Consider the following 27092-nt stretch of genomic DNA (forward strand, 5'->3'; position numbering starts at 1 on the left):
ATGGAGCAGAATCTGAAAGCAACACACTGGAATGTTACAACAAGGTGTCAGTATCTGGGAACAATAGGCTGGGCTTTTACACCAACAGATAGGAGTATTTCCGAGGGTCTTTTCTGGCTTTCTCTGAATGGGCTAACATTGGCATCGCGGATAAAATATGTATTCTGGGTTATTCAAGGTGGATACTATCCAATCCTCGCTATTGTTGGTGTTCCTGGTAAGTCAACCGTTTGAAATTAATTGCTGCTCATAATTTTTACATTTTGTGAAGATTTTTCAATTCCAAACAAAAGTGGAATTCCTTGAAAATTACAAAATACAAACTGCAAATTACTAATTACTAATGACTGAGTGTAAACCCCTCTTTCACCAATACCAGATGAGGAATCAGGCTGTTCACAACCAAATTTTTACCTTGCACCTCTACAAACATCCAAATCATCGCAAGCATCACCGTCATAATATTGCTGCCTTCACCTCAACGTGGTGCAGCTTCCAAATAAATCATCACTCTTGTGAATGTTAAATCTAGGTTCAAATGTGGGAAACTTCTTTTTACTACACTCCTACTTAAAAAAAAAACACAATTACACCTGAAGTGGGAACTCTTTCTCCTTTCTGTGGCATTTGCCAGATGGGGAGAGTATTGCGTCCTGGTCAGGACATTGATGAGTAATATTCAAGTCCAGGAGAATAATGCTGGGTCATTAGTCCATATCCCATGAATGGAATTAGTGAAGTTTAAATCGAGACCATGAAACCATCATCATATGCTGTAAATTGGCATCTGTTTTACTCAGGCTTTTTAATGAAGGCAAGAAGCCATGGTTCCCCTGTCAAGTCTCCTTGTGACCCGCAGACCCACACCAATGCATTTTACTGTTTACTGCCCTGTTGAGCAGCCAAGCAATGTACCCAGTTCAAGAAAAATGTCAGGATTGGTGTAAGATGCTGGCACTAACAAGAATGCACACAGCCTATAAAAGCATAACCAAGTAAAGATCGACCCCTTCCCGAAACGTCAGCTTTTGTGCTCCTGATATGCTGCTTGGCCTGCTGTGTTCATCCAGCCTCACATTTTGTTGTCTTGGATTCTCCAGCATCTGCAGTTCCCATTATCTCTAGACCCCTTCCTTTGTCTGTTTCCCAAACCTGATGAGCCACTTCCATTCAGTTATGTGAAAATTCCCTTTTCCAGTTGGATTTCTTTCTCTTTGTGTCCCTGTCCCGAGCGTGATCGTCTTAGGATGTCAACTTTCATGCCAGCTATATTGATGCAGTGGCAAAGAAAATGGTGCAAGGAATGCTTATAGTCCAGTCAAATCAGTGTGTAGAGAGGGAATAAGATTCTCAGCAAAAGGAAAAAACTGGAGATGAGTAAATTGATGGAAAAGGGAGTATTAAAATAACATTGAAAAACTTGTTGACAAAGTACGTGTGGTATTGTGAACAGATTCAGTCGCTTTTGCAAGGAAAAACAATCTTTGGCCTGGAGCGAGAAAAAATGACTTTCAGCAAGCTATTCCAATGGATGATAGCAGCAAGAGGAATGAGTGAAAAATCTCAGCGTTTAGATGGTGAGGGAATAAAAGGTGATTGCTTTGAAACCTGACTGTTATGGACAATCTTTCACGAAGTCCAAAACAAACCGAGATAGTGTGATAAGTTCTCTGTTTGTAACCAGGATATAGAATTTATAATCGTTTAAGTGCATTCGCTAATTCCCAATGTTGATTGAGAGCCACCCAGGCTCAGAATGATGGCTCTCTCTCTAAATATTTTGTGGCCCTGCACTGAACTTCATGTTGTTCACAATCCCTACAATTGCCACAATACTCTCATTCTGAAACAGCAAGCTATTCCCACCAGATTCTGATCTTCATAGAGAACTCGAGTTTGTCATCTCAGATATCAAGTGTCTTCTTGAGACGTGAAACAAAACATTTGACCTCTCACTCTTAGCGAACGATATTAAAGTTTCAGGTGTGCACAACAGGCAATGGAGCCATGAGTAACAAACAGGAACAATTTACGTGTGTTACCTCTTCTCCATTTGCTCATCATGTTGCAGTGTCAGGAACCTGCTCTTACCCCAGTACAAGTGACTTGAAGGTTTGAAAGGTCTCTTCTTAATCCATGGGACAGGTTGAATGACATATTTGTGATCTCTCATTGCTGTGTAAAAAAATCTCATTGTGACTATCCCTCTTCTTGTCCAATACTTTCGATGGGCTGAATGGCTTTCTCATAATCCTGCAGATTTATTTATAACTGTGCATGTCCGCTGAGCATGATCATCTCAAGATATCACCTCTTATGTTGGCTTTACTGATGCAGAGATACAGAAAATGATGCAAGAATCTTTTAATTGAAGGACGCTTGCATTAATCCAAAAGAAAGAACTGGAGAGGAGGAATGTGATGGAAGAGGAAGCATTGTGATCAACACTGAAAGTTTTACTGGGAGAGAATTGTTATGTTCTGTCCATATTTAGTGCACTTTGTAAGGGACGATTTCCTTGGCTCGGAGAGAGTACAAAGAGGTTTTACTTGCCTCATCCCTGTACTGACCGTACCATGAGGGGAATGTAAGGAAATTGAATGTTTAATCTGTAGCACTATGAAGAACTAAGAGGCAATTGTTTTGAAACTTTCTGTGGAATAGGCACGAATTAGAGAATGGGCGAACCCTCTTCTTACCCAAAAGCTTTGATGTGCTGAATCGTTTCCTCATATTCCTGTGAAACCAGATGAGGTGCTGAATGAGCTCTTCGTTTTAACAGTGGATATACGCAGTGTCTGGCAGTACTATTGCTGACGATTTAACAGCACAAGCTTGAATACTTTCCAGGTCTTGCTGCACATGGACATAGACAGCTTCAGGAGGGAGGGGTGACAAATTGTTCTGAACATTGTAATCTGCTTTGAACATCTCCCCTTCTGACCTCATGACGCGGTAACACCATTGATGAGGCAGCTAATGATTGTTGTGCTGAGGAGGCTACCCTAAGGATCTCCTGCAAAGATGTCCCATGATTGACATGATTGACATCCACCAACCACAGACATCTTCCTTTTTGCTATAAATGAATCCAACCAGCGAAGCGTTTATAACCCATTCCTATTAAGTTCACTTCTGTTTGCGTTCCTTGATGCCATCCTCACTCAAACATTGCCAGCCAATTTAGCCCATGTCTTCCCTTCTTTTGTTATTGTTAACAGGTCATAGCGTGTGTGGGGAATGTTTTCTCAGATGGAGTGCAATGACTGTGAAGAATTCTCTAATCGAGAATGGTAGAGATGATAGAACATTGAAAGTATTCAAAGAGGAGTATCTACCTGCAAATGAACTGAGATTTATGAATAATTAGCCATGAAGCAGGACTTATTGAATGACAGAGTCTTAGAGCTATTTAATATGGAAACAATCGCTATGCCCCAACTCGTGCACGCCAACAAGTCTTCTTCAACTGAACCAGTCCCATCTGCCTGCCCTTGGCCATTATTTTCAGAAACACTTTCTATCCATATACCTGTCCAAATGCCACTTAAATGTTGAAACTGTTTCACCTCCATTACTGCCTCTGATTGTTCAATCCAAATACCCACCACACTCTTGATGAAAAAAGTTGCCCCTTCGGTTCATTTTGAAATTTTATTCTCTCACTTCAAACTCATGGAGTCCAGCTGTGGGATCCTCTGCTCTCAGGCAAAGACCTTGACTCTGCACTTTAACGATGCCTCTCATGCTGTTATAAATCTTTAAAGTCTATAAGGTCACTCATCAACCTTTTATGCAAGAGGGAATATGTCCCAGGGTATCCACCTGAATGGCAGTAAATTGGGAGAGGGGAGTGTGCTCCGAGACGAGGGTGTCCTTGTGCATCATTCGCTGAAGGTTAGCATGCAAGTGGAGTTGTTGGTAAATAAGCCAAACGGTATGTTGGCCTTCATTGCGAGACGTTCTGAGTACAGAAGCAGGGATGCATTGTTGTCGTTATACGGGGCCTTTGTGAAGGGACATCAATAATACTGTTGCAGTTTTAGTCTCCTTCTGTCAGGAACGGTGCTTTTGCTCTCAAGGGGGTACAGAGAATATTTATAAGGCTGATTCCGGGACTTACCTATGAGGAGAGATTGATTACGTTAGAATAGTCTTTGATGTAGTTCGGACAAATGGTAGGGACCTCACTGACACTGATAAAATTTTAACAGGATGAGACAGTGCAGATACAGGAGGATGTTCCTAATGATAGGTGTGTCCAGAACCAATGGTCACAGCCTGAGGATTCTGGATAGATCACTTAGGACAGAGATGTGGAGACATTTCTTCACCCAAATGGAGGTGATCCTGTGGAATTCACTACCAAAGGAAGTAGTTGATGCCATAAAATTGAACGTATTCAAGAGACAGCTAGATATACCACTTGGTGCGAATGAAATCAAAAGTAATGGTGCAAAAGCAGGATTGGAATATTGAGTTGGATGATCAGGCATGAATGGCGAAGCAGCCTCGAAGATTCTAATTGCATCCACCTGCTTCTGTCTTCTATATGTCTAGTTTTCAATGTTTCTAACCATATAACACAAAGTTTTCAGACTTGGTAACATTATTTAAAACATTTTTGCACCCTTTCCAGTTTAAGAACATCTTTCTTAAGGTAAGGCAACAGAATTGTATGCAGTGCTCCAACTGAAGCCTAACCATTGACTTCAACAGCCGTAAACCAACGTCCAATGCCTGCAGTCAATGCTGTGATGGAGGAAGGGAAGCATGCCTAATGTCTTCTTCACTGCACTGTCTACTTCTGATTCCACTTTCAAAGAACTATGTACTTGCACCCCACGGTCTATCTGTTTGCCAACAATCCATTGGGACCTACTACTAACTGTGTAAATTGTGATGTGGTTTGCTGTACAAAATGCAACAAATCACATTTGTTGGCATGAAAACCCATCTACCATGCCTCAGCCAACTTGCTCAGTTCATCAATATCTCTTTGTCCACTGAGTTAACCTTCTTCATTGTCTGACATATAAGCAATTTTGGTGTCATCTGCAAACTTATCAGCCATGTCACTTGTATTCTCATCCAAATCATTTATATAAGCAATGATCAGCTGTAGATGCACCGCTGAGCCATGAGGCACGCTGCTGATCACAGGCCTCTTTCAAATTTCTTCCACCACTTTCTGTTTATTACTTTCAAGCCAAGTCTGCATCCACTTGACTAACTCTTCCTAATCCTATTTTATCCAACCTTACTGACTTGCCTGCCACGAGGATCCCCATAGAACGCCTTGCTAATGTCCACCAGCAAACATCTATTGCTTTGTCTTCATCTATTTTCTTGACCAGAGCCTCAAAATCTCTCATGTTTATGAGATATGATTTCCTATGCACAAATGCACGCTAACTCTCCCAAGTCATTCAATGACTTTCCAAGTGAATCAAGATGCTGTCTCTCAGAATTCCTTCCCACAACTTAACCACCAATGTAATCAGGTTCACCGGTCTTTAGTTCGCTAGTTTTTTAAAAAATATTACAGCATCTTAAACAATCTCGCCGCCTCTCTTCAATAATGTCACAGCGTTTTTCATCATCTCGTTTTCCGGGATCTCACCCATGGCTGTTGATGTTATAAATATCTCTGCTGGGGCCCGACAATTGACACTCATTCTTCTTTCAATGGCCCAGGTGACAATTCATTCATTCGGGCACTGAAATAATGGCACAGAGTCTGGTATCCCATCACAACGTCTTTAGTTACTCGAGTATGGATGAAGTAGTCCGAACTGAGGAGATCAAATCTCCTAGTTCCATTGGTTAGCCAGGTTTTTCCTGATTGGCCCAGTTTAATAACCGACCTCATATTCAACAACACCAACATTGTTCTAACCACTATGTCCATTCCCCCATTAAATCACAGATATAGGCGTTAGAGCTTTTCCTAAGACATTCTCATCCTGAAATAATGGGAACTGCAGATGCTGGAGAATCCGAGATAACAAAGTGTGGAGCTGGATGAAAACAGCAGGCCAAGCAGCATCTTAGGAGCACAAAAGCTGACGTTTTGGGCCAAGACCCTTCATCAGAAAAGGAGGATGGGGGAAGGGTTCTGGAATAAATAGGGAGATGGGGGAGTTGGATCAAAGATGGATAGAGGAGAAGATAGGTGGAGAGAAGGCAGACAAGTTAAAGGGGCGGGGATGGAGTTGTAGAGGTGAGTATAGGTGGGGAGGTAGGGATGGGAAAGGTCATCCCTGGGAGGACGGACGTGTCAAGGCGGTAGGATGAGGTTGGTAGTTTGGAAATGGAGGTGTGGGGGAACAGGTTGGGGAGATAGGAACGAGCAGGGCTGATTTTTGGATCCAGTTGTGGGAGGGGAGATTTTGAAGCTTGTGAAATCCAAATTGATATCATTGGGCTACCGGGTTCCCAAACGGAATATAAGTTGCTGTGGCATCGGGTGGCATCATCGTGGCACTGCAGGAGGCCCATCATAGACATGTCATCTAAGGAATGCGAGGAGGACTTGAAATAGTTTGCAACTGGGAGGTGCAGTTGTTCATGCAAACCATGTGTAGGTCTTCTGCAAAGCAGTTCCCAAGCTTCCGCTTGGTTTCCCTGATGTGGAGGAAGCCCCAAAGGCTACAGTGGATGCAGTATTCAACATTGGCAGATGTACAAGTGAACATCTGCTTGATATGTAAAGTCTTGTTGGGTCCTGTGAGGTGGGTGAAGGAGGAGGTGTGGGGGCAAGTGTAGCACTTCCTGCGGTTGTAGAGGAAAGTGTTGGGTGTGGTGGGATTGGAGGGGAGTGTGGAGTGGACAAGGGAGTCATGGAGAGTGTGGTCTTTGGTGGTGGGGCCAGATTGCAGATGGCGGAATTGTCAGAGGGTGACGTGTTGTTTCCGGTGGTTGGTGGGGTGGTATGTGAGGACAAGCGGGATTCTGTTTCGGTGAATATTGTTTGGAAGGGTTGTGAGGGATGAATTGTGGGAAATGCGGGAGACATAGTCAAGGGCATTCTCAACCACTGCCGGGGTGGGGGTGGGGGGAGGTGGGTGGGTGCAGAAGTTGTGGTCCTTGAAGAACGAGGACATCTGAGAGGTACAAGTGTGGAACGTCTCACCCTGGGAGCAGATGTGGCAGTGGCGAAGGAATTGGGAATAGGGGATGGAATTTTGCAGGAAGCTGGGTGGTTGGAGGTGCATTCTAGGTCGCTGTGGGAGTTGGTGGGTTTAAAATGGATATCGGTTTCTAGGTGGTTGCCTGAGGTGGAGACAGAGAGGTCCAGAAAGGTGAGGGATGTGTTTGAGATGGTCCAGGTGAACTTTTTATTTCTCCCCATCCCCCTTTTCTGATGAAGGTTCTCGGCCCAACACGTCTGCTTTTGTGCTCCTGAGATGCTGCTTGGCCTGCTGTGTTCATCCAGTTCCACACTTTGTTATCTCACATTTTCATCCCGAGCCTGGTTCCTCCAATTCGAACGTTGACATGGTATAATGTACCGGGCTATAGACAGCCTCTTGCATTTGGAGCATAGAACATAGAACATAGAACATAGAACATAGAACAGTACAGCACAGAACAGGCTCTTCAGCCCACAATGTTGTGCCGACCATTGATCCTCATGTATGCACCCTCAAATTTCTGTGACCATATACATGTCCAGCAGTCTCTTAAATGACCCCAATGACCTTGCTTCCACAACTGCTGCTGGCAACGCATTCCATGCTCCCACAACTCTCTGCGTAAAGAACCTGCCTCTGACATCCCCTCTATACTTTCCTCCAAACAGCTTAAAACTATGACCCCTCGTGCTAGCCATTTCTGCCCTGGGAAATAGTCTCTGGCTATCAACTCTATCTATGCCTCTCATTATCTTGTATACCTCAATTAGGTCCCCTCTCCTCCTCCTTTTCTCCAATGAAAAGAGACCGAGCTCAGTCAACCTCTCTTCATAAGATAAGCCCTCCAGTCCAGGCAGCATCCTGGTAAACCTCCTCTGAACCCTCTCCAAAGCATCCACATCTTTCCTATAATAGGGCGCCCAGAACTGGATGCAGTATTCCAAGTGCGGTCTAACCAAAGTTTTATAGAGCTGCAACAAGATCTCACGACTCTTAAACTCAATCCCCCTGTTAATGAAAGCCAAAACACCATATGCTTTTTAACAACCCTGTCCACTTGGGTGGCCATTTTAAGGGATCTATGTATCTGCACACCAAGATCCCTCTGTTCCTCCACGCTGCCAAGAATCCTATCCTTAATCCTGTACTCAGCTTTCAAATTCGACCTTCCAAAATGCATCACCTCGCATTTATCCAGGTTGAACTCCATCTGCCACCTCTCAGCCCATCTCTGCATCCTGTCAATGTCCCGCTGCAGCCTACAACAGCCCGCTACACTGTCAACGACACCTCCGACCTTTGTGTCGTCTGCAAACTTCCTGACCCATCCTTCAATCCCCTCGTCCAAGTCATTAATAAAAATTACAAACAGTAGAGGCCCAAGGACAGAGCCCTGTGGAACTCCACTCACCACTGACTTCCAGGCAGAATATTTTCCTTCTACTACCACTCGCTGTCTTCTGTTGGCCAGCCAATTCTGTATCCAAGCAGCTAAGTTCCCCTGTATCCCATTCCTCCTGACCTTCTGAATGAGCCTACCATGGGGAACCTTATCAAATGCCTTACTGAAGTCCATATACACCACATCCACAGCTCGACCCTCATCAACTTTTCTAGTCACATCCTCAAAAAACTCAATAAGGTTTGTAAGGCATGACCTACCCCTCACAAAGCCGTGTTGACTGTATTTGATCAAGCCATGCTCTTCCAGATGGTCATAAATCTTATCCCTCAGAATCCTTTCTAACACCTTGCAGACGACAGACGTGAGACTTACCGGTCTATAATTGCCGGGGATTTCCCTATTTCCTTTCTTGAAGAGAGGAATTACATTTGCCTCTCTCCAGTCCTCAGGTACGACTCCAGTGGAGAGCGAGGATGCAAAGATCTTCGCAAGTGGCGAAGCAATTGCATTTCTCGCTTCCCAAAGCAGCCGAGGACAAATCTGATCCGGGCCTGGCGACTTGTCAATCTTAATGTTTGACAAAATTTTCAGCACATCAGCTTCGTCTATCTCTATCCATTCCAGCATGCACACCTGCTCTTCAAAGGTTTCATTCACTACAAAGTTTGTTTCTTTCGTAAAGACAGAAGCAAAAAACTCATTTAGGGCTTCCCCTACCTCCTCAGGCTCCACACGCAAGTTCCCTATGCTATCCCTGATCGGCCCTACTCTTTCTTTGACCATTCTCTTATTCCTCACGTAAGTGTAAAATGCCTTTGTGTTTTCCCGGATTCCTTCTGCCAAGCCTTTCTCGTGCCCCCTCCTGGCTCTCCTCAGACCATTTTTGAGCTCCTTCCTTGCCTGCATGTAATCCTCTCTAGCTTAACTTGATCCTAGCTTCCTCCACCTTATGTAAGCTACCTTCTTCCTTTTCACTAGAAGCTCCACCGCTCTCGTCATCCAAGGTTCCCTAATCTTACCCCTTCTTGCCTGTCTCAGAGGGACATATTTACTCATCACTCCCAACAACTGTTCCTTAAACCGTCTCCACATGTCGATAGTTCCCTTACCATGGAACAACTGCTCCCAGTCCATGCTTCCTAACTCATGTCTAATCGCATCATAGTTTCCTCTTCCCCAATTAAATATCCTCCCATTCTGCCTAATCCTCTCCTTCTCCATAGCTATGTAGAATGTGAGGCAGTTATGGTCACTATCACCAAAATGCTCTCCCACCACAAGATCTGATACCTGCCCCGGCTCGTTTCCGAGCACCAAGTCTAGAATGGCCTCTCCCCTCGTCGGCCTGTCAACGTACTGCGTTAGGAAACCCTCCTGAACACACCTTACAAAAACAGCTCCATTCAAATCTTCTGCTCTAAGGAGGTTCCAATCAATATTAGGAAAGTTAAAGTCACCCATTACAACAACCCTACTGCGTGCACACTTTTCCAAAATCTGTCGACCTATGCTTTCTTCAATCTCCCTGCTGCTATTGGGGGGCCTGTAGTAAACCCCTAACGAGGTGACTACTCCCTTGCTGTTCCTAATTTCCACCCATACTGACTCAGTAGGCAGATCTTCCTCGACAAAGGAAGCTTCTGTAGCTGTGATACCCTCTCTGATTAGTAGTGCTACACCCCCTCCTCTTTTTCCCTCCTCCCTATTCTTTTTACATGTCCTAAACCCTGGAATATCCAGCAACCATTCCTGCCCATGAGAAACCCATGTCTCTGTTATGGCCACAACATCATAGCACCAGGTACTGATCCATGCTCTAAGTTCATCACTTTTATTCCTGATACTCCTTGCATTAAAGCAAACACACTTTAACCGATCCCTTGGTTCCTTCCCAGGAAAATCCTTCCCACTAGCTGGTCTACCTCTTGCTATTGCCTCACCTGCATCAACTCTCACCTCTGGTATACAGCTCAGGTTCCCACCCCCCTGCCATACTAGTTTAAACCCTCTCGAACTACTCGAGCAAACCTTCCACCCAGGACATTGGTCCCCTTCCAGTTCAGATGCAACCCGTCCTTCTTGTACAGGTCCCACCTTCCCCAGAAGGCATCCCAATTATCAACATATCTGAAGCCCTCCCTCCTACACCAGCTGCGTAGCCACGTGTTCAGCTGCGCCCGCTCCCTGTTCCTCACCTCACTATCTCGTGGCACCGGTAGTAAACCAGAGAACACTACTCTGTTCGTCCTGCTCTGCAGCTTCCATCCTAACTCCCTGAAATCACTTTTTATATCCTCAAACCTATTTCTGGCTATATCATTTGTGCCAATATGTAACACGATTTCTGGCTGTTCGCCCTCCCCTTTTAGAACTTTATACACCCGATCGGAGACGTCCCGGACCCTGGCACCACGGAGGCAACATACCTTCCGGGAATCCCGATCTTGCCCACAAAATCTCCTGTCGATTCCCCTAACTATCGAGTCCCCTACCACGAGTACTTTTCTATTCTGCCCCCTTTCCTTCTTTGCCACAGTGTCAGGCTCAGTGCCAGAGAACTGACTACTATGGCTTTCCTCTGGTAGGTCATCCCCCCCAGCAGTATCCAAAACGGTATACTTATTGCTGAGGGGAATGCCCACAGGGGATCTCTGCACTGTCTGTCTGTCCCCTTTCCTCCCCCTAACTGTAAACCATCTATCCTCGACCTGAGCCTTAGGAGTGACCAGCTCCCGATAACTCCTCTCAATTACCCCCTCTGCCTCCCGAATGATCAAGAGATTTTCCTCCTCTTCTACAGCCTGTAATGATATCGAGGTTGCATCCATCTCACAATCTTAGATTTGCTCTACACTAGATGGAGCGGAGAACCTCAGGTTTTTGACAGGACTCCTGGATGTTTTGAAGGGCCAAAAATATCCTGCTCCTGTCTCGTCGGTAAGATAACAGCGTTTAGGTGATTCACATGTTTGATCTGTACGCTTTCACCTGCCTGAACTTTTTAAGTGATGAGGTTTGACCTCGCATCAATGTCACCTTGTATCTACGCAGGGCAATTTCCATGGTTCTGGCTCAAAACTTCATCACTGAATTAAATTGCCTCCCTTGCTTAGAGGAGGCAATTGGCTGGTATTGGCATCCCTGCTGCTGTTTATCACCCTGCCACACCCCACCGTCCAGTGGTGGAGGCTGATGATATCTCAAATGACAATCTTGTATATCGACATAAACTTTTATGTGTACTCATTGCAGCGTACTTCTGGGACTCCTCTTCCTCTCACTATTGCAGGCATGTGTGGCTCCTGTCCAGCATTGCGAAGGTTAGCCCCTCCCTCCCCTTGCGCCAACTTTGCATACAAGTCCTTGTGTGCTGGATTGACTATTTATCCAGCTGTGAGAAGTGGTTTGCCATTTTCTAAAAATCCCCACAGAGGTGAATTGAGCTGTTAGGCTTCATAATGGGTAAGAATGGCACTGTCACATTCTAAAAACTGTGAAAGTTTGATAATTTCTCATCTCTAGCCTCCTGATTTTCACCTCTACTTTTGCCTTCAAGATAAATGGCACCGGTGGGCCTTGAAAAATCTCTGAATTTTCGCTGATAAACATGTAAAGTGATTTCGCCCCTCTTCTCGCCGCAAACCCATCCTGAAAACTTCCTGGGTATTTCACTAGGACTTCACTGAGGCAGGTAGTTTCCAAACAAAAAATGTTGAGCTACTTCAGCCAAATCTTTCATCACCAATTCCACCCCAATGGGTTTGGACCGAGACTTTGATACTATCAGTGATAAAGACAGCAACTTATTTTCATACAAGGCCAGAACCGAAGTTGTACCCTTGTTCAATAACTGTTCCCCGTGTATGTTGTCAGTCTAGCTGAGGTCTTGTACAAACTTAACGGTTGGAGCCCTGAGAGTAGCTTGATAAAGACCAATTCTGAAAACACGGATATAGCTGCACCAATATTGACTTTCACAGGATCTGAGTGGCCATTTAACAAAATATTAATGTTAATTGGTTCTGATTTGGATGTCACTAAATAATTTAGTTGTTCCAATAATAGGTAGGGGGAGGAAGGTCTGCACTGACCTTGGTACCAGCCTACGAGTTTATGCTGGCCGTCTCCATTCTCTATTCACTCCTCTCGGGTTTCCAGCCTGCTCCGCTCTGTGCCTCCAGCTCGCTCTACCTCAGGAGAAAAGACCAAAAAGGGGGAAAAGCAGAATAAAGGAAATAAACAAAGGAGTATCTGCACCTTGAATGTCCTCCTTTGCTGCCATCTTGACCAGAAATTATCTGTTGTTCAGTTGGCAGTTAGTCATTACTTGTGTCAATGTTTTAGTCTCTCCTTGGGGAGTGAATCTATATTTTACTTGCTCACATGTGAGAATTTGCTCAGATTTCATTTGTTCGCTGTGAAGTGTGTTTCTATGACAAGTTTTATGTTTATATATAACGCCAAACCTGAAAATAATTGTAAGTTATGTGTAAGACGGTATGGAACACCAATTCGATGTGGAAGGTTTGGTGTAGTGTTCAGAAAAAAATGGCCGATGAGGATTAATACAGTGAATTATAGAAATCTTCTAGTGAGGAAGCAGTCCAATTGCCCTATCGAATCGACACCAATGCTCAAAATAGCATCACACACAGACTTACACCCCTAGCTGTAAGCCTGCTTTTTCCATGGCCAACCCACCGTACATACACATCCCTAGACACTATGGGCAGTTTATCACAGCCAATCCACGGATCATGACATTTTTAGACTCTAGGAGGAAACCAGAGCATACAGAAGAAACCCATGCAGACAGAGGACAGTACCTGCAAATTCCACATAGACAGTCGTCTGAGGGACAAATTAAACCCGGGTCATTGCCACGAAGAGGCAGTAGTATGAACCAGTGAGCCACCGTGCCACCTCTTAAGGCAAATTCACCCATGCAAAGCATTCGATCCACATCTCCTAAGCGACTGTAGCCTAAATACAGCGCCTTAGCTGGTTCTGCCACAGAAGCAATGAACATTGAAAGACAAATTTAAAAAGGCTGCACCATTATAAAGGTAGCGCAGGAACAGAGGGCCGGTATACATGAGCACCGATTGTTGAAGACGTCAGGGCAAGTTAGGGGAGCAGTAAATGGATCAGATTAATTTCATTATTTGAGCTTTTGAAGGAATAAGTGCAGGAGGGAGAATCTGGGTGGTGGTGGAAACAATACATCATGAAGCCAAGATAACAAGGCGTAGAGCTGGATGAACACAGCAGGACAAGCAGCATCAGAGGAGCAGGAAAGCTGATGTTTTGGGCCTAGACCCTTCTTCAGAAAAATTATGACCCCAACCTCTGCCCTCTGAGATCCTGTGATTCCATTTTTACCAGCTTGACTCAAAAAAAAGAGTTTGTTTCAGGGCCACAGCAACTGAGCTGAGCCAAGTGAAAACAGAATTGAAACTGAGTTCAAAGAGAATTTCCCTTCACTGAACATTGCTTCTTACTCGTTCAGTGAATCTTGTATGTTTCAGAATCTCCACACAAGTCAACCCTGTCCTGTCTGGCTTATTCTAAGGTCCTCTCGGAATTGCGGATTGAGTGACGGAAACAGATGTCATGTACTCCACCAGTTGGCTTGGCCTTTTCTCTTCCAGGACAAGCTCTTGTTATTTGAGTGAGAGAAGAGGAGGTGGAAAGTGAGAGTGGGAGAAACAGAAATATATTTCAATACTGCTGGTGTATGTGATGGGAAAATGCTGAGGTGTCAAGACAGCGTCAGCAGACAGTGCTTAATTCATTCAGTGCTGAGAGTGTACAGGTATTGTGAATCTGAGAAAGAGAAAGAGACTGAGTGACGGAAGGTGATGAATGCAACAGTGACAGTGATGGGGAACGAGCCTTGTTTAGAAGTAAGTGCTGGAACAGGTATACAGTCAGTGTGGAGGAAAAAGGACAAGTCGACAACACTTACCCTGGCAGAAACGGCACGGTTATTGACGTTGTTCTAGATTTTGGGACATTTCTTCAGGCAGCTGTGACCGCAGTGTCCTAGGTGGTGATTTCAGAGCATTCTTGGTGAGTCTGGTAGCATGGCCTTCTCTGGAAAGACAATGCTCCTTCTCTGCACTCGCCCATCCACCAGGACCTTCAAATATGGTGCAATTGGCTCTTAACCGACATGCTAAGGGCAAACATTTCAGGGGAGCCCCTAACTGAGGAAGCTCAACCGTGCGCCCATTAGTCTTTTAGAGATGGCATTAAAGCCGGGGTCATGGAATATTCATGGCATTTGGGCGATGGTGAGCACCTCCAATCATATGGAGATTCGAGCTGGAACGGAATAAGAAGGGCCCGTCATTGCATGGGATGATGTAGAAAGTTAATAAGAATAGTTTGATAAAATAACAACAGAAAATTATCTTAGGTGAATGCACATGATCCCATGTGTCAAACTCAATGGAATTTGTACTTAGAAATTAAATAAATAATTGTTACATTCAGGCCAAAGTGTCGAAAACTCTGCAGTCTCCATTCCCACTTGCAAATGTACTGAAACAATGTGGATCCGAAACTCTCCAATATCTGAATTCACACCTTGTGCAGGTACCAGTCTTGAAATATGGCCCATATCATGAAATGTTTTTAAATATCTTCATTTCAGTATTCTCAAACATTTGAACATGTCTTTCCATAATATTGTCTCTCAAGCTCTCCTCTCTATCTGTAACCCAAACCCCTTCCATTTCCCCATGGAGAGGTGATGACAGAGTGATATTATCGCTGGACCGTTAATCCAGAGACCCAGGTAATGTAGTATGAGAGAATCTGGTAACTGCAGATGCTGGAGAATTTCAAGATAATAAAATGTGAGGCTGGATGAACACAGCAGGTCAAGCAGCATCTCAGGTGCACAAAAGCTGACGTTTCGGGCTTAGACCCTTCATCAGTAGACAGTACATTTGTCAATCCTGCCACAACTCCTTTCGAAAGTCTTTGAAAATTGATTGTTGCATTTTTCATTCCAAAGGGCATTTCGTTCAATTCTTATAGCCTATTTGGAGTGACAGAAGTAGAAACTTCTTTTTACCTCTCTCTGATGAAGGTACTTATCAATAACCATGCAGCAAGTACAGATTTGCAATGTCAGTGGCTTGCCCTACCTTTTCCACACAGTCGTTGGGCCTTGGGATTGGGTATGAATCTGATGTTTTCACAGAGTTAGCTTTCTGATAATCTAAACAGAACTACTGAGTCACATCAGGCTTGGGAATGAACATGATCAGCATATCTTCTTGGAGTTTCACGTCCAATTTCTTCTGAGCCTATGCTGCTTTGAGAGGATTTAGGGGTGTTTTTGTTAGCAAAACAGCATCCCTTATGCCAATCTCATGTACTATAGTAATAGTCCTCCCTGTTCTATTTCTACATAGGTTCCCAAGGCGTTGCAACAAGTCTTTCAATACAGTTCTCTGTTCCTGGGACAGATATCTCACGACCATATTCCATTCTTTCAGGGCTCATTTTAATTAAGTTAATTTGGAGGCTCGTCAAAATCCAAATCATCTGGATTTGATTATTCATACTGAGAGATCAGAGTGTGACTAATACCCCTTTCTCCAATTCTCTTTCTCTGTCAAGGGAATGTTTCAGCACATTCAAATGACATATTCGATTTGTTTTCATTTGGACATCATTACCAGATCATTCAGTTTATTTAACATCCTCTCAATTTCATATAAACCACTAAAAATGCTTTGAAGGCATCTCCTTTCACTGGAATCAGCACCTACACTTTATCCACAGGAACGTATGAATTTTAGATTTCTCACCTGCTTCTGGCTTCATTCTGCACTCTACCACCTTTAAATGTTGTCTAGCTAATTCATCTACTCCGGTTAATCTTCCTTTCACCTCAGATACAAAATCCAACAGTGAGATCTCTGACATCAAATCTATCAACTTTTCCTTAATTCATTTCAAATTCCTCTTACTATGTGGCCAGATATTAATTCAACTGTGATAAGCTGAGTAGATTCCTTTGGAGCATCTCAAATATCAAAAAATATATACATTTATTTGAGACACCTTTATCCCAAACATTTGGTTAATTCTGTCTAGAGGTCTACAGTATGGTCCTTAAGGCCTGATGCCACCTTTCCAATGCACCCTGACTTTCAGGATGGCACACACTGGATTTAAAGCACAGGATTCAGAAGCTACCCATGACCTTCTTAAATAATTTGGCAGCAAAACTGGACCATTGGGATGACGGAATCTCTCTTAGTGCAGATCGGGTAAAGAAAGACAGCAACCCCTCCCACCTTATCAGCCTGACATTTGTAATGGAATTGGCTCTCGGAAATCTTGCAGACACGTCCATTATGGTTTGCAAATAATGGTTCCACTTTTAATACTGGGGAGGGGCCTACACAATCAATCATAACTCGCATGAAAGCTTCTTGAAATGTTGGAATTGGAACCAAAGGTAATAGTTTTAACACAGCCTGTGGGCTTTCCTATCATCTGAGATATATGATAGGTATGGCAAAATTCAACTCCACCTTTAAGGATTGCAGGCCAATAGAAATGGTTCTACACCTTTGACTGAGCTTTCCTCATTCCTAGGTGACCTCTTACAAGTAACTTGTGTGCTATCAGCATTAATTCTTGTCTGCATGCTGCTGACAATACAACCTGGTGAAAATTCGCCCATTTCCCATCTGCACCGATCTGCCACGGTTTCCACTTCTGCTTTATGATTTTATCCTGACTGTCATAACATTCTGGAATATATTCTGATCACTTTTCCAAATAGGCTTTCTGATTTAATTTTTTTTATCATTTCATCTTTTGTTGTTGTTGTTGTTGTTGCTGTTGCTGTTGAAAGTCCATTCATCTGTCATACCATAAACACTTGTTTTGATTTGTTCTTTGTCATTTCATCAAACAGAGTGTCAGCTAAGCGGATCACAACTCCTTCACCTTTCCTCCTTGTTCTCCCTTCTTTTGTGTTAATTTATGACTGTGGAGTCTTGTCACCACAGAGGCCAGAAGATTCTTAGGTGTTTTCTTTTTAACTCTTTATTTTTCCAGTTTCCTTTCAGCTTCTCCACTACAATAGGCATTACTCCCAACTTTGTTCCGGCTATATAGCTTTCAAGAACGAACAGAATTCCTGGAATAGACACTCTCCAAATCACTCCTGCTATCACGTCCCCAGTCTTGATTGGACTTTATAACCTTACCTTACACAGCGGAACATTAACTTTCTCTCCATTTATTTCACAGATTATCACTCTTTCTGGTAACATTTCAAAAGGAATGCAAATGTTTTCATCTTTTACTAATAGAGGCTTAACAACTCCCATCTCTTTCAATATTTTAACTTATTTACATACGCCTCCTGTTCTACCAGAGGAAACTTTGCCCACACATTTGATGAGTTTGAAGAGATTGTGTACTTTCTTACTTTTCAGCTCTTGACTAGGCTGTCCACTCTCCGGGCAGTTCTTCGACTTCTCTTGCCATTTCCTACACTATTCTCAACAAATACCCCTGGCTTGGCCTCTTCCATCATGTCATTTTCCCCAGTGCCTCTCATAAACCAACAGCGTTGTGATTTCTGTATCTCATCTAATAAAAGAGAAAACAAATGAGATCTTTCACCTCTTTTCCACCACCTTGGGCTTCTTTTCACACACCGTGGTTCACTGTGGTAAATTGTTCCCCGGGTCTACTTTTTTTGCTTTCCATTGAAGGATCTCTCTCTTTCCCAATTTCTAATCCATTCAGAATGAGATTGCGCCAGAAACTAGATTTCAATGTGTGCACTAAAAGCCATTCATCCAAGATCTTTGCAGCCCTTTTCACTGTTTTAACTTCTGTTCTTCTACATGAGTTCACATTAATTATGGAAGTGAGTTTTTAAAGTCAGGCAGCAGAATAAAATGCAATGGTGGCATTTATTTTGAGAGGATTAGAATATAAAGGCAGTGATGTTCTTCTAAGGATTTGTTATGCTCTGGTCAGACCCATTTCGAGTATTGTGAGCATTTTTGGCATACATACCTGAGGAGTGATATACTCGCCCTAGAGTCAGTCCAGAGGATGATCCCCAATATGAAAGTCTTAGCAAATGAGGAGCATTTGAGGACTCTGGGTCGATATTCGATGAATTTTAGAAGCTTGATGAAGGATCTGATTGAAACATTCAGAATACTGAACGGCCTGGACAGGGTGGACGGTTAGAAGTTGATCACATGAACAGTGCCTGAGTTCAAAGTCTTAGAGTAAAGGCAAGACTGTCCAGACCATACTGAATTCCGAAAATGGGATCAATGGTGTGACCTGTCCTTTCCTGTTCCACAAAACAGATACATGTGTTGAATTACCACCTCCTTCTCCATAAAGAGTTCTCAAAGAGTTTGTGCCTTTCTTTAATTGTTGTGTTATTATTCTATTGCAATGATCTCCAGTCACTTTGCAGCCTCTTACTGTTCCTGTGTTGCACAAATGAGAATCAGAATGGATTTATCCTGCTGTTGTCTAACAAGATGCTGGTGCTGCACTGCCTTCTCTGGGTCCCGTATTGTCGGATTTTGGGCCTGATAGGCCTCCTCCTCGATCTGTATATCAGGCTGAGGTGCTGAAGTACCTCGTACTGTTATGATGTAACATAGTCAAAGGCCTGAATATCCTTCTGTTGTTGCTGTGCAACAGGCTCAGGAAGTGGAATGGATTCCTCCATTTACTCTGTAATTGGCTTGTGCTACTGATTTGTTCCGGTGTTCTATGCAAAAATAAAGCCATCTTTCATTCCTGTAAACTCCAATGGGTATTGGATAAACCTTGCATCCTTCCCTCATCAATTAACAACTTAATTGCAGGAATTAATTGAGGGAAATATGTCTGAGTTGCTTCTAGTGCAACAATATCTTTGTCAATGAGGAGATTAAATCTGTACAGATGTGATCTCAGCAAGATCTTGTACGGTGACAACAACACTTTTCCAGCACGCTGTAGGGTAACCATATAGATTAGAGCAGTGTAAGCTGTCTGGAGTAACGTGTAGCATTGTTGAAATATCATTTACATATTTAACTCCAAAAGCATAATGGGAGATCTGGTGAAAATGTTACATTGACATAGAAAGTCGAACAAAAATAACTGGACAGCACAGACAACATCCTTTCAGCTCATGCTGCTGTGCTGAGCACGATGCCAAATCAAATAATCCCTTCTGTCTGTGCTAGGCCCATATCGCTTCATTCCCTTGCTTATCTATGTGCTAAATTAAAAGTCTACAAATGGCCCTATCATATCTGCCTCCACCCCTTCCTCTGGCAGCACGTACCACACACCTACCACTCTGTTTAAAACAAAAAATCTCCCCCTCACATCTTTGCACTGTTTCCTTTCGAACAACCTTAAATGCCTGCCACTTATGTCAGGTGTTTCAGCTCTTGGGTAAAAAATGTTATGACTGTCAACACGATTGATGATCTCAAAGTCTTATCGATTTCTATCAACTCTGCTTTCATCCTAAGCTGCCCCAGATAAAGCAAACCGAGTTCTCTAGCCTGTCATTATATTTAGTATCATCTAACCCATGCAGAATCCTGGTAAAACTCTTCTACACCGTGTCCAAAAACTCCACATCCTTCCTGTGATGTGGTGATCAGGAGTTGATGCAGTACTCTAATAGCAGCTAGAACAAAACCTTATGAAGCTGCAACATGACATCCTGACTCTTGTACTCAATTCCCCGAACAAGAAAGGCACCAGCCATACGCCTTCGTTCCGACCATATCCAATTGCGTGGCCACTTTCAAGGACATACAGACTTGACCCTGCAGATCCCTTTGCTCATTTATGATGTTCAGGGTCCTGCCGTTAATTATTTACTTCTCCTTAACTTCTCTCCCAGAGTGCAACTCCTCACACTTACATGAAATAAAATCCATCTGACATTTCTACGCCCATTTCTTCAACTGTTCTATACAAAGCTGTATCCATTGACAACCTTTTGTACGATCCACAACTCTCCCAATCTTTGTATTATATGGAATTTACTGATTCCAAGCAGCCAAATCATCATCGATCACATGCACCTTAATCTTTTGAATGAGCCTACCATGATGGGCTTTGTCGAACACCTTACTAAAATCATTGTAGACAATATCCACTGCTCTACCCTCATTGATCTCCTTTTTCAAATCTTCCAAAAATTCAATCATGATGGTAAGACATGACCTCCAAGAACAAGTTTTCTCAAATATCCTGAGTGATTGTATCTTCTCCCTCGCTACGCTGTTATTTTGAGTGCATGGCTAGAATGCCTTGATATTCTCTTTAACCTTTTTTGCTAAGGTCATTTCATGGTGCCTTGTTATCCTAATTCCCTGCTTGAGTTCTTCCCTGATTTCTTTATATTCCTAACAGGCCATATCCGATTTTGGTTTCCTAAGCCAGACAAATGATTCTTTTTCTTGTCTGACTGAATTCTTAACCTCCCTTCTTATCCAATTTTCCTTGTTTAGATATTGTTGTCCTTCCTCCTTGCTGGAACATGCCACTCTTGAACGTTTGTCAGCATATCTTTAAATAACTCCCACATACAAATTTTGGATTTGCCTGATAACAACTCTTCCCAATAAACAATTCCGAAGTGTTGCCCCACACTGATATAATTTGGCCTCCCCAATTTAGTTCATTACAACAGAGTCCTGTCTTCCAGTTTATCTTGGCTGCCATAAAACAGAAGGCGAAGTGATCCCTGTTTCCAAAATGCTCTCCTACTGAAAGGACAGCCATGTCGTCAGGCCTATTAGCCAGCTTTAGGTCCAGCAGGGCCCTCGTCTAGATATACAATCCACAAAGTCTTTCAAGAAACAGTCTTGATTGAAATTAACAAATTCTGCTCCATCTAATCTTGCTGTAAGTGAGCTCTGGTCAATATTGGCGAAGTTAAGGTCATCCACTATAACAATCATCATTTGATGGCATCTTTCCATAATCTGCCGACACATTTGAGGCTCATTGTCTCGATGACTCCTTTCGGGGACTATAGTAAAATCTGATCAGAGTAATAGCAGAGTTACGTTTAGAAAAAATGAGTCAAATGCAGCAATGTAGTCTCAACTCTCAATCATATTAGACGGAATCAAGTTGAACCTAATCTGCATTATGCAAATGATTGCTAATGTTATGAAATGTAGATTTCATGAACATATATGAGACGGTTTAGTTCAATATCATGTTCAACACCGAGCTAGAATTCAGGCTAATTTGGAATTGCTGGTGTGTAAGCTGAAGAGCTAATTGAAACCCTTACTGAAAAGGAGCTTTTGGGAATATCGATCTTAATATTTTGAATTTTACATGACTTCTGAATAAATTGGCCTCATTGAATTTGAAAATTACATTGTAAGGTTTAATGGCAGATAGACAATTGTTGTTAGTTATAGATGCATTGTTAGGTTTATAGCATGCATATATATTTCAAGGCATAGGCAACAAAAGTAAAGGTAACTCAACGATGAATAACAAAATAACTTCAAAAATTGCATTGTATCAGCATCAGGGAAACAGTTAGAGAAAACAGGGAAATGGAAAATTGATTGCCGTTCAGAGAGGTGAAGCTTGGTCTGGGGCAGTCAGCATGACTTTATCAGAGGAAAGTCATGACAAAGTGGAATTGTTCTGCATAGTTTGTCAGCAAAACCTTTGACAAAGCCTCAAATGGAAAACTAATAAGGAATGTAAAATCTCATGGTATGAAGCAACTTGGCAACTTTCATCTAAATTGGTCTCAGTGGCAGGAGACAGAAGGTGATGGTAGAAGAAGGTTTGTGTGTTTGGAGACCAGAGTCTGATGTGCATTATTGTCCCTTCCCTTACAATTTGTGGTATTCAGAAATTATGTTGACCTCAGTTTGAAGGGGTGTGGGGCTCTTTTAAGTCAGGTTGTGTTCAACAGAGTGAATGGCTGAGTGGTTGGCAGTGTGGTGGACTTTCTCATGTGACAGGAAGATGTAGATGAAATGGTCAGATGGACATGTTAATGGCAGATAGAATTTAAACCTGATAAATATGAGGTGATGCAGTTCGAAGGAAGGAACCAGAGAGGGAAATCTCAGTGAATGACAGCTGAACAAATTGCACAAGGCTGGTATCTCGCCATGTAGCTACCCTTTATACATATATCCAAAACATGTTTACTTTGAAAAACTGGCACATAGCCAAACCCAAGTCTAAGACATCTCTGAATTGGCTGTTTATATTTGTCAGACCACACTTCCTGATTGGTTAACAGCTCCGACCAAGGATCTGATAGTCCACGGGTTCCCCTGGAACTGATACCAATCACTATATTGCTGCAATCTAACTCTGGGGATGTAGGCCTGTTCTTTCTCTTGTGACGTTTCCTGGGATATTTTTGAACCAGGCCTGATATCTCTGATACAGTCTCAGGAATAGGCAGCCTGTATCAGACCACAACTCGTCTCTTGCATCTGGAGTATCTGAGAATTCTTTCCTGACTTCCTGGCGGTAATGGGACAAGGTCTGCATCCATCTTGGAGTTGGACGTTTTCGTGAATTTAAACAGACAGATAGTCCTCACGATTTCTGACAGATTTTCTGGTTATTCTGATGGGCGAGATATGTTTTGCTTTCCTCATTTCAGAAGAAGGGTCTATCCCTGAAACAACAGCTTTCCTGCTCCTCTGATGCTGCTTGGCCTGCTGTGTTCATCCAGCTCTGCACCCTGTTATCTATATTTTTTTTTAACATCTAGTTTGCTTTGCAGCAGTTTTGAGATTTTTCTTCTTTTTTCAGGATCACCTCACGTATCCGACATTCAGATATGACAGGACCGGAGCTCACATGGACCTCCTCTTGTACACATGCCAGGCCATTCCTGCTGTTAGAGCACCAAATTCGTCACCTGAAGTAAACTGTCTTTTTTGTCTAGAGGTGACATGCTGCAGGCATTGGTGTTACCACCACTGATTCACCTCAACCTGTGTCTGGGAATATCAGGTATAATGTGATGCGGAATTATATTCCTGACTGCAGCTGCCTGAAATTGCAGAAGAGCTTCTCCTGCAATCGAACAGAAAATGGGATGGTTTGGTTTTGGGTGAAGATGCAGGACATTTGTTGAAGCCCGCCTTCAATGTTTGGACTGTTCTTTCCGCCAAATAATTGGTCAATGGATGGTATGGAGCTGTTTGAGTATGCCAAATGCCATTCAATATTTGGAAATATTAAAATTCACTGTTGATAAACGATGTTCCATTGTCTGTGTCCAATAATTCTGGAAATAGCGGAGGCATTGTTTGTGATCTTCCAAAAGTCACTGGAGTCATGGAAAGTCCCAGATGATTAGAAAATCGCTGTTGTAACCTCCTTGCTTAAGGAAGGATCAAGACAAAAGATGGAAAATTATCGGCCATTTTGCCTCACCTCGGTTGTTGGTAAAACCCGAGAATCCATTGTTAAGAATGATATTTCTTAATTCTCGGAAGTGCAGGGTCAGATTAGAACAAGTCAGCATGGATTTAGCAAGGGGAGGTCATGCCTGACAAACCTGTTAGGATTCTTTGAAGCGGTAACAAGTAGTTTAGGCCAGGGAAACCCAATGGATGTTATCTATCTAGACTTCCAAAAGGCCTTTGATAAGGTGCCTCATGGGAGGCTGCTGAGTAAGGTTAGGACACATGGCTTTCGAGATGAGCTCTTGGCGTGGATTGAGGATTGGCTGTCTGACAGAAGGCAGAGAGTTGGGATAAAAGGCTCTTTTTTGGAATGGCAATTGGTGACAAGTGGCATCCCGCAGGATTCAGTGTTGGGACCGCAGTTGTTCACTTTATATATTAATGATCTGGATGAAGGGACTGAGGGCATTCTGGCAAAGTTTGCCGATGATGCGAAGATAGGTGGACAGGCAGGTCGTACTGAGGAGGTGGGCAGGCTGGAGAATGGTTTATACAGTCAAGGAGAGTGGTCCAGGAAATAGCTGATGAAATTCAATGTGAGCAAATATGAGGCCTTGCACTTTGGAAAAAAGAATGCAGGCATGGACTAATTATAGTGTCGATAAAATTTTAAAATGTTGGCAGAGATAGAATAATGTTTCAATTGTTGCAGAGGACATGTGGCTGCTGCCTCAACAGAGACAGCCCTGGGCCACCACACCTCGGGCGATTGACAAGGTGGAGAATACTTATCCTTGGTGGTAAACTTTGTCACAGTGGGAATTGAACCTGCATTGTTAACCTTCCTCTGCATCACAAACCAACCATTCCATTGATCTAGTGGGAGAATATGAAACTGGTTTCGGGAGAAATAGGTAAAGACGAAGGACAACAGTAAGTTTGATAGCCATGGAGAAGGCGCAATGCAGGTAAAATTCAAAATAATGGCTGAGGACACAAAAGGCTAGAATTTGCATTTCATATTGGAAAAGTTTTCAGAGCCTGCCTTTGGCTGAACAAAATAAAGTGAGGCAAGCGAAAGAACCAGGTATACTAATTGTGATTGGATATTGATAACGTTAAAATAAGTATGTATTTTTCAAAGTTCTGTGCATAGTACGCTTATGATGGCATTAAAATATGAATCTGACGTGACTGATCGTAGGGAGAGTCCGTTGTGGTCGAAAATAGTTCCCAAACACATACTTGAGAAAAACCGAGTTAAAACGTGTCTGAGATTCGCCTGGTCATGGATAGGAAGCCAAGGGGTTGAATGACTGAAAGCTCGTGTAACATGGAGGTCAGGGCACAGTCATACCCGCCATGATCTGTTTGAATAGCAGAGGAGGTTTCGAGGTCTGAATGTCACATAATGAACTTTAATCGTAAGTGATTAAATAAAAACACTCTGCTCCTTCCGATTTAAAATTACTCATTGTGGGAACTGAAATTTTGCTGAATTTGGGAATTGTTGGGAACAATGTCTTGAACATTCTCGAAGTGACATCCATTGTGAACGGTAGTAGGTCAGTTAATTGAACAAAATATAAGATCTGGAGAGGAGAGATCCAATTTCAGGTACGTGGCATTCTTTTGAAGTTCACTCAAGCAGTTAAAGTGATGAATATGCTTTCCCTGCGCTTACATTTCCTCACCTCAGAGTGTCGACCACAACTTAAACTAAAAGACAGAAATTTCCATACTCTGTTGTCTTCAATGAATTGCGAGAAAATCTTTCAGGATGACAATGTTTACAGCCTCCACATTAGGAACTGTGTTGAAATGAGCTCTGCCTGCTCGTGAGTGACCGAGTGCATGGGACTTTTCTAGATATCATCTGCACTTATGAATGCATGACTGTGCATTTGGGAGGGAGTGTTTCTGATGATTTACATGACATTTCTGGAACTAGCTTCTATTTTGTCAATAAATCTTTCAAAATAGTGACTCATTTGATTCTCTCATGAGGTCCTCAATCAAACTGATAACATTGTCACCTGCTTCACAATTTGTTTTTGTTTGCCTTCTTACAGTTAACGTCGTAACGATCTTTGTCCTAATAAATAAAGATTGTGGATTGTCCGCATGCATCAGTCGTTACCTGGCAGCCATGGCAGTGGCGGATCTACTGGTTGTTATCCTCGATGTGATATTGAGACACATTCCGATTGTTTATCAGGAACAATTTTATTTCCGGAAGTCCATCCCCATATGTAATATCCATGCTGCTCTGCTTTATACAGCTACTGACTGCTCTGTCTGGTTCACCGTCACTTTCACATTTGATCGATTCGTGGCAATTTGTTCCCAGAAGCTGAAAGTAAAATATTGCAGTGAGAAAACAGCGACTTTGGTTGTAGGAACAGTGACTGTGCTGAGCAGTGTAAAGAACGTTTTTTGGTATTTTATGCTCGCGGGTCGATATATGCTGCGGAACAATCCTTGGTTTTGTTCTGTAAAAATATACACTTTTAACTCTCCTGTCTGGGTCACAATCGAGTTCCTCCATCATATTCTGAACCCAGCTCTTCCATTTCTCCTGATTCTGCTGCTTAATGTTTTTACCATCAGATATATTTTAGTGAGCAGCAGAGCCCGCAAAAGACTCCGGTCTCACACTAATGGGAACATTCAATGTGATGCTGAAATGCAAAACTGAAAAAAATCAATCATTCTACTTTTTGTGATCTCGGCCAATTTTATCCTCTTATGGTCAACGTTAATGGTATATTCTATATGGATCCGGATGTGGTATTTTGGGTACAGATCTATGTACCTAGAACCGTTTGTGGCAGAGTTGGGCTTCATGCTGCAGCTCCTCAGTTGCTGCACAAATACCTCGATTTATGCCGTTACCCAGACAAAGTTCAGACAACAGCTGAAGCATGTGCTGAAATATCCCTTTCTGCAAATTGATAAAACAGTCAAATTCATTATTTAGCCCAATCAAGATTTACTCATTTCCGTTCGTTTTCACAGCAATGAAGAAACCTGCTGCTATGGTGACAGACCGAGGATAATGCTGGCTGGTGAAATCTTATCTCACAGGAGCCAAAGAGAAAAGCCACCATTTTA

At 42.8% G+C, this 27092-nt stretch overlaps 1 protein-coding gene across 1 annotated transcript; it reads left to right on the top strand.

Annotated features, from left to right (window-relative positions):
- Positions 1-27092, top strand: LOC132206798 (neuropeptides capa receptor-like). Its single transcript, XM_059641843.1, has 2 exons — positions 1-217; positions 26051-27092. Exons 1-2 carry the CDS (start codon positions 1-3, stop codon positions 26674-26676), a joined length of 843 nt encoding a protein of 280 aa, XP_059497826.1. The 3' UTR covers positions 26677-27092.

Source organism: Stegostoma tigrinum, chromosome 43, assembly GCF_030684315.1.
Source record: "Stegostoma tigrinum isolate sSteTig4 chromosome 43, sSteTig4.hap1, whole genome shotgun sequence".
Taxonomy (NCBI): Eukaryota; Metazoa; Chordata; class Chondrichthyes; order Orectolobiformes; family Stegostomatidae; genus Stegostoma; species Stegostoma tigrinum.

Excerpts from the sequence above, each read along its gene's own strand:
- LOC132206798 (XM_059641843.1), top strand. The coding sequence starts at position 1 with ATGGAGCAGAATCTGAAAGCAACACACTGGAATGTTACAACAAGGTGT. Across the intron at positions 218-26,050 it reads CGCTATTGTTGGTGTTCCTG|TTAACGTCGTAACGATCTTT; the intron begins GTAAGTCAACCG and ends GCCTTCTTACAG.